General features: G+C 41.8%; 1 protein-coding gene across 1 annotated transcript; it reads left to right on the forward strand.

The window, feature by feature from the left end:
• The first annotated feature begins 2,523 nt into the window (after positions 1–2,523).
• Positions 2,524–7,277, forward strand: tapbp.1 (TAP binding protein (tapasin), tandem duplicate 1). Its single transcript, XM_070846954.1, has 8 exons — positions 2,524–2,692; positions 3,584–3,775; positions 4,040–4,288; positions 4,394–4,753; positions 5,000–5,323; positions 5,528–5,629; positions 5,895–5,923; positions 6,062–7,277. Exons 1-8 carry the CDS (start codon positions 2,632–2,634, stop codon positions 6,071–6,073), a joined length of 1,329 nt encoding a protein of 442 aa, XP_070703055.1. The 5' UTR covers positions 2,524–2,631; the 3' UTR covers positions 6,074–7,277.
• Positions 7,278–8,668: the final 1,391 nt, after the last annotated feature.

Raw genomic sequence — 8,668 nt, forward strand, 5'->3', positions numbered from 1 at the left:
GTGGTTTACTCAAAACTGAACAATTTAGGCAACGACATCGAAATAATTGATCACTCAAGTAATCACAATTTGACAGCTGTACCTGTACATTTCTGAACCAAAGTGTAAATATCCCATAGTGTAAATATGTATTTCATCACAACCATATATTTATATCTATATTTATTTTGCTATTGCTATTTTTTCTTTTACAATTGCTTCTTTTCACTCTCCCTGTTCTATTGTTGCTGCTGTAACATGAGAATTTCCCCCATGGGGGATCAAATAAAGAAAAGGCTAAAGTCTAAAAAAAGTCTAGTGGAAGAAGCACTCAGATGCTTCACTTATAGATATAAAAATATTCCTAGTCCTGCAGCAAAATGCTCTTAAAGTATCAAAAGCAAAAGTTCTCATTATGTCTCCCATGACTGATATTTTCTGCCTTTATAAGACTGCCAATACTGATGCATCAGTATGTGAGCAGAACTTCATCTTCATTAATATCTGCTTCATCACATGCAGGTTACTTTACAGCAGTTTAATCCAGCGGTGCCCAGTCTGGGAGTCAGACCCTTCGAGAAGGTCACAAGATAAATATGTGGGGTTGTGAGATGATTAATAGGAGAATAAAGTAATAAAACAGACACACAGAGATATCTCTTTCATATTTTAAGATTACAGTATTTTGGCTGTCTAAATTCCCCTGCTGTGGAACTATTAAAGGAATATGTTATCTTATCTAGTAAGCTTGTGTAGCTTCTTATGTCTGAATGACAACTTAGTGTCGTTTTCTCCTACTTGTGTAAAGCAGAACTGAATGTTTCTCAGCTTTGCCAGCAAATTAAATGTTTCTCAAATATGACTTAAAACTTCACTCAGCAGAGCTTTGACTACATTGTCATCAGAATCTGTTGGTTTTAATCAGAGAGGACACAGTTTGTTTTTAAATTAGAGAGGACTAAGTGGGATTTGTTAAGTTCCTGATATAAGATGCACACAGTATCACATTCATGCATGTGAGCGCACGTTGTCTTTGCGCCACCCCCTTCACTCTGACAACACCCTGTGCTGCCATTTTGTGCCTTCTTTTGTTACTTTGAAATGGCGGACACATGTACACGCACTCATAGACATGCACAATATTTGATTCCTAGCAGGTTTTTTTTTTTTACCGAATAGAAATGTAGTTTAAAATATAAAATAAAAGTGCTATATGTCAATATATTTTGGAGTTAATATTTATTTTATAAAGGCATAAAGGGAACTCTGCAGATAACAACGTTGTTTACTTTTATTCACACTGAACCTCCCCAGAATGCAATTCTAGTAACTTTCTCATGACTCTGACAAGCTCTGATGCTCCTATTTCTGGTATGAGGTGAAGAAACTAAACCTGATGTAAACAGCAGCTATGGACGCAACACCTCAGCAGTTTTGGTGATTGGCACTTTTTTCAGGTCATAGAACAGTGTGAGAGCTCCTCTACTGGGCAGAAACAGCAAGTCCATCTGTGCTGTTTCTGAGAAATCACATGATGAGTCTGTTAGGTTTTGTTTTTGTGTTTGGGTGTGACACGGAAGTTTGGCATGATTTGCACACTTTGGCACTGCAGGAGGAGAAGTAGGTTGTATCATCTGTCTCTGCCACTGCCGCAAAGCTTCTTGTCCTTCTTGTTTCCCCACATTCCTCTACTGTGGATATTAAACACTGTCTGTAATCGGCCTTGAATCTGTAAGAAATGGCACCATAGAAAGGAAAGTAATGCATTTGGCTGATGTGCTGATGTATTGAATAAAATTTAGTTGCTGCCCATGTGTTGCTGTCTGCATATAAGTTGCCTGAACTGTCAGATTTTAGTTTATGGAAATGAAAAAGTGTCTGAAGAAAGATAGATGGAGTGATTGTCGTTCATCATGCTAAGAGGCAGATAAAATTAAAGGTTGTTTGTGTCTTTTTCATTCAAGACTGTTCATTATTTCTGTTTTTGTCCTCATCTGACCACTGCTGTTACAGGCTGCTTTCTGCTGCTGAAAGATTGCAGCCTCTCATGTCCACTTGCTTCCCTCTAATGGCCAATTTATTTATTATTCATTAAAGGAGTCATGCTGCACACAAACCAGGTGTGCATGTGCACATAATTCACTGCAGTTATGAAATATGTGGGTTGCACAATTTTTTTTAATCTATTAATCTATTTTTTATTATCATAATTTTTGCGGATGCGCGGAGAAAGCAAAGCAAGAATCACATAAAAGTAGCAGAACATGTCCAAGACAAACTCCTGGTGGTTTATTGCTTTGCAGATGGCGCCATCTACTTGTACGGCTGGAGAATTTATCAATTCACAGTTAAACCTATATATACAGTCAATGTTAGACTCCCTGTTCTCTTAAATGGTTTGTGTTTGAGTTTCCTGTAATTTTGTATTTTCAACTTTAAATTTGAGGCAATTTACTGTTGCGTGTGGCTTTATTTTGAAATTATGACCGGAATTTGCTGTTTCCCCTGGTTACCTTGACAGGCTCGCTGTACGTGAAAGTGAAACTAAAATGAAACCGGAGTTGAAGGGGAAAACCAACAGCCCAAACTCTGCTTTGTGCTCCAGTTAAGAGCAAAAAGCAGCACCTGACAGCAAAGAGAAGACTTGAAACCATGACCGACTTCTCTACAATCTACAAACTGTCCCTGGTTGCAGCTTTCTGCTTCACTCAAGGTAAAAAAAGTTTTAATTAATTAAGACACCTCGTGTGCACGTTGAAATCATCAGTAATTCAGGGAAATCCAAATGTAGCAAAACATGTCTGCTTGAATTTGTCAGTGAAGGATCACAGTGCAAAACAACTTCAACTTGAAAACAATTTAAATGCATTAATATGTTGTTCTTCGTGAGGGATATGTATGCCGATTTATGCGTAGTGTCCAGTCAAGTAATAGACTGCCAAAAGTATTTCCTAGTGATCATATACATTTCACTTTACCGAAGATTACTGTAATTTATGGTATATTTCTGAATGGAGTTTGGTGTAGAAGCGCTCAGCGCCCCCTTGTGGCCGTAGCCGTTACACCCAGTGGCAGTGAAAATGCATCACCTCAGTTAGTAAATACACTTCAGACAAATAAAATCCATACAATATAGTAATACAGCAAAAGAAAACAAAATGGCGTTCACTTGAAAAATTAATGCTACCAGAGATCTGGTCCAAACACTAAGATGGAAAAGCAGGACAATAAACTGAAAGCAAAACTCTGTATGGCTGGAAACACAACTTATATTGTTCGTGGAAGTGATTAACTGTTTCATTTTTATTTTTATCTGTCATGGTCAATTCCTGCAAGGCCTTATGTAGCATGTTACACTCAATGCTGCTCATAGTTCCTTTATTTCTTGTTTTCCATGACATTAATTAGTGCAACATGTCCTGTTATGTGCAATTACAGTAGATTCGTTCTATCATAGATGTAAGACGAATACTAGACACAAAACATTAGGGAATGACAGAGTGCTGTAATGTCAGAATATACTGTAACTCGATTATTATGCTCATGTTGCTCTGTTTTTTTTTTTTAATTAATTGTTATTTTTTGTTATATCTGTTGTCTACAGCCTGCAGCAGCAGCTGTCCAGTGCTGGAGTGCTGGTTTGTGCAGGAGAAGGCCGGTCGAAGAGGAGGTTTAACCACAGCTACAAGCCAGGAAAAGTCCCTGCTTTACATCAGAGCAGACGCACACAGTCACAGTGGAGATTCCCAACAGGCTCCATCCGACATCAACCCTGACAGAGTCTACTTTGTACACGGTTAGCTCAAAATCACACACTGATCAGGATGTGTATTTTTCTAGGTACATTTGTGCTTATACAAGCTGTCCTTTTAAAGCTTTCTTTAGCTGGAAGAGAGTCTTCATCAGTGAGCCAGAAAAGAGAATAGGGAGCATTAATTAGAAGTTTTCAGTTTTCTAATATTTATCTCTCCATCGCCTCCCTCTTTGGATCAAGCTACCTTTCTTCTGGTCAGATCCCATGACAATGTACATGTTACCCTTCTGACGCCTCTTTCCTCAGACCCAGCTGCCACTCTCTGCCACCGGTCTCTAAACGCCCCCGAAGGCTCTATCGAGAAGCCCCATTGTGAGATCAACCCCTTCTTCCCGCACCCTTCCTCCCTCAAATGGGTCGCTCCGCTCACAGACTCCGCCTTGAGCCCCACGTACCTGCAAGCCGATTGGTTCTCGACTGCCTTTCAGGGCCTTAATGGACAGCTGGTCCTTTCCAGTATCATGCGTGCCCCCACAGCAACCAAAGAGCACAACGGTAATGATTTATGACACAAAATGATGATCTCTGTGAGTTTAGTTTACCTGATCTTCGTCATGTGTGGTAGTTTTACTCTGTCCTCCTCACTGTCTGTGTCCTCAGTGATCCTTAGCGTGACCAGTAAAACTGTCTCAGTGCAGTCCAGACTCGGAGAGCCAGTTCTGCTGGATTGTGGCTTCTGGGCCGACCCCTCCTCTCCTCTGTCTAATTCGGGATTTGCCGTAGAGTGGCGTTACCAGTTCAGAGGTGACGGACGACTGGTTCTGGCTTACGACGGCAGGACGGACCGCTTGGCTGATACACAAGAGGAGGGGGCCACACTGGACTTTGAGGGTTTGCACAAGAAGGGAAACGCTTCCCTGATCCTGCAGGAAGCTAAAGTGCGTCACACTGGGATGTATATTTGTACAGTGTATCTGCCGTACCTTGTTGCTCAGGTGGCGGTGGAGCTTGAGATTGTAGGTGAGAGACAAGATCATACTTTTTGTATGAAACCTACATGTAGCCTCTTAAAACCCACCTGCCTGCCAGCGGGTTATAGTTTGGCTTCGGGTTACTTTAACCCCCAATTTACATCCATAACCTGTTTTTGAGCAAGTGGGTTTTAAAAGGTAAAAATTTTCATGGGGATCGAGATATTATTATTAACTTTGTCTTATTGTCTTTCCTCTTGTCTTTGCACCTCCACTCTCACCTCCTTCCCATCAGAGCCTCCCTCCCTCTCCATCCACCCCTCCCCTCTGCCCCTCGTTGTTCCCGGACAGACTTTGACCGTCCATTGTGAGGCGTCTGGCTTTGCCCCTCTCTCCCTGGACCTGAGCTGGGAGTTTAAAGGCGCCGATGGGAAGTCCAGGCCTCTGGGAACAGGCAGCGTGACGGGCCACAGGCAGGCCTGGGATGGAACTTATAGCCAGAGCACCCGGCTGGAGCTTGACACAACTGCCCTGGACCTGGGCAGGGGAGGGGAGGTCACCTGTGTGGCTGTCCACCTCGGAGGCACACGGCGGGCCAGCGTCACCCTCAATATTATTGGTAATATGGAAGAACATGTTTGTCTAAAAACAAATTTAAACAGAAATATGATCATTCTAACACGCCTACTACGTGTGATGGCTCTGTTGGCTTAACTCTTAAATTCTTGAATTAAAATAATCATCATCAAGCATGACAGCCAGGATGTTAAAGTCAGTTAAATAGGAATCAGGTAAGGCTTAAATTTGTCTTTTGTCTTTTCAGGGTTCAGTACTCCCTCCATTGAGGACTCAATGGCAATGGTTGGTGTAGCGCTCGTGCTCTATGGTCTAATCAAGTTCATCTCTTGGACCTTCATTGGCTCAGGTAGCGAATTATCCTGCAAAAAAGCCTTGTATACGGACAGTAATAATAACAACTAATTAATATTACGCACCCATTTAATCATTTCAAGCTGCGAGATGGCTTGATACTGTTTCACCATTTAAAGATAATAAGCTAAAAAACATGTTAACATACTTAAATAAATTTGACAGAACTTCAGTATGGGATGAATGCTGCACCTTCAACACTGTGCGCTATTTAAAGACAGATATCACAACATTTTTCTCGTTTATTTCACTGTATTTAGGCTCAGAGGAGGCTGATAAACAAGACAAGGTAATGTTACTTTTTCAAATACTAATGTACAACATTTATAATTCATAATATCTCTATATATCCATTATGTGTATTTTATAACCCCTGTGATGTCATTGTCCCTTTTATATTATAATATTCCATTTCTTCCACTTATAGAAAATCAATTAAAGAAGAACACCGTCAGCAGCTGTGGAAGTGATACTGAGCCAACAAAAATGTCTTCTGATGTCTTGGACGGTGTTTTCAGGAGCGGTCATCCTCCTCCTGTTCATGCAGGCCGTTTTTTTTTCTAGTGCAGTGATTCATCTGTAGAAAGTTTTACCTTTTAGAATAACTTTTTATTAGATCCACAGAGTAGTTTGCTTGAGCTCATTCGCTTCTATGCCAGTTGTTATTTTCACTGTTTTTAACAGACATGTCTTTTGTGCGAGGGGCTTCTGCTGAGTCTAAACATGTGTGTTGTGGTATTTCTGTAATATTAAGTCTGCTACTTTAAAGCTGTTATATAATATTGACTTCGCACTGTTTACATACTGTGTTTTATTGTGAACACTGGAAAAAGATCTAAAACTGATATGAAGTGTTCAACTATCAACTTTAATTTTGAGATGTTAATGCCTCCATATAAAGCTCCCATATTTTGGGATCATAGATAAGCCCTTGTGTGTGTGTGTGTGTGTGTGTGTGTGTGTGTGTGTGTGTGTGTGTGTCTACAGTTGAGTTTTGGACCTTTGGGAGTGAGGACATTATTGGAAAGTGAGGACATTTTGGCCGATCCTCAGACCAGACCTTCAAAGGGCTGTTTGAGAGTAAAGATTTTTGGTTTTGAGGTTAAGGTTGTGTCAATGAAGGTCCACACAGGCATAGAAGCACATGGTTGTGTGTACATGTGTGTATGTTGATAGTTTTGAACACAGATTTTGGTTTTAAAGCATCGTAGTGAGGACATTCCTGCATTGTGAAGACATTTTGGCTGGTCCTCCCAGCTTTAAAGGACTGTTTTAAGGCTTGGCTAGGGAAAGGGGCTGGGGATTGTGTAATGCCAGTGAGCGACAAATGTGTGTGTATATATTTAAGAAAGAAATATAATCAATGTTAGACTAAACAGCCCAAAACCACAAACTGAATCACATTTTCTGTAAATTCAGCGAATATAATTAAATTAATGTTTATTGTGACGTTTTTGTTGTAAGTGTGTTTGTTGATTTGTACTCTCATCAAATGTTGGAGGAAGGAACGATGCTCTTACAGCCCACAGGAAATGGTACTACTAGAGCACACACATCTGCTGAAAATCCAAAATTTGCTGCAAGATTTGTAAATCAATTGTGAAATCTGCATTTTTAATGAAATAAACGCATTTATTAAAACATACTGTTCCCAGTTTCCTTTTTATAAAAATAACCTGAAACTGCTTAGTTCATCAGAATCAGAATCAGAATTCGTTTAATAATCCTTTAATAATAATGCTTTTTGTTACACACAGCTCCCAAAGAATAAGAATAAACTTCAAACACAACAGTAAACCAGGTGAGTCCAGAGTCCAGGGTCCTCTCCTCTCTGGTGGCGGAGTACGTGTGACGTCACACGCCGAAGTTGCGTTGGCAGAAGGAGGAATGTAAACAGTCACCATGACAACATGTGAAAAGATAATATGGACGAAGACCAACAGCAAACAGTTCAATGTCCGGGCTGCAGATGCGCTCCTTGATAGTAATATGAGCAGGACTGCACCACCTGTTGTTCACCAGAACGGCCCCCCCTCCTTTCCGCTTACCGCTCCTGGTGCAGTCCCTGTCGGCCCGAACAGTTTGGAAGCCACCGATGGAAACATTGTCGTCGGGAATGTCCTGATGCAGCCATGTCTCCGTAAAGCACACCAGACTACACTCCCGGTGCTCCACCTGACTCCTGGCTAACGCTGTTAGCTCCTCCATCTTGTTTACCAGCGATCTCACGTTGCCTATAGTAACGATGGGGAGACAGGGTTTACACATAATTTGGTAATACATTTATTGAAGTAACAAATAATCCGAGGAGCCACTTGGGAGCCGAAAGAGCCGGCTCTCTAAAAAAACCCGAAATTCCCATCACTAGACGCTACAGGGGGGCGCCACCTCGTGGGGCTCTTTGGTATTGCAGCACCACCACAGTTACAGATGTGATGTCATGCACGACGTCACAATCAGACGGAACTCGTGCCCGGATGTGACGTCATGCACGATGTCGCTGTGACAGCCCATGTGAGTTTGTAAATAGGACCCTGGTAGATCTGTAGGGTTACCGCACTGCCGGAGCTGGGGGGCACCGTCGGGCTTCGCTTCACCCGGTGGGTCACCACGTCACCCATGTGTGAGAACACACGTCGGCTCCCATTGCACAGAATTGCTTGTGTGGGCGAACAACCCGTTTATAGGGGTTTGTCATATAAGGCAGGTGTGAGTCACTCAGAATTGTTTTTTTTTTTTACAGCTGACCACCTCTGCTGACCTCGGGGGCTTTAAGACGTGGTGCCTCTGGTCAGCAGAGAGATGTAAAGACACAGACTGACAGACACAGACAGACCGACAGACAGACACAGACACAGAAAAACAGACACAGACAGACAGACAGACACAGAAAAACAGACACAGACAGACAGACAGACAGACACAGACATAGACACAGACAGACAGACAGACAGACACAGACAGACACAGACACAGAAAAACAAACAGACAGACAGACAAACAGACACAGACAGACAGACAGACAGACACAGAA

This window comes from Pempheris klunzingeri, chromosome 16 (genome assembly GCF_042242105.1).
Source record: "Pempheris klunzingeri isolate RE-2024b chromosome 16, fPemKlu1.hap1, whole genome shotgun sequence".
Classification (NCBI taxonomy): domain Eukaryota; kingdom Metazoa; phylum Chordata; class Actinopteri; order Acropomatiformes; family Pempheridae; genus Pempheris; species Pempheris klunzingeri.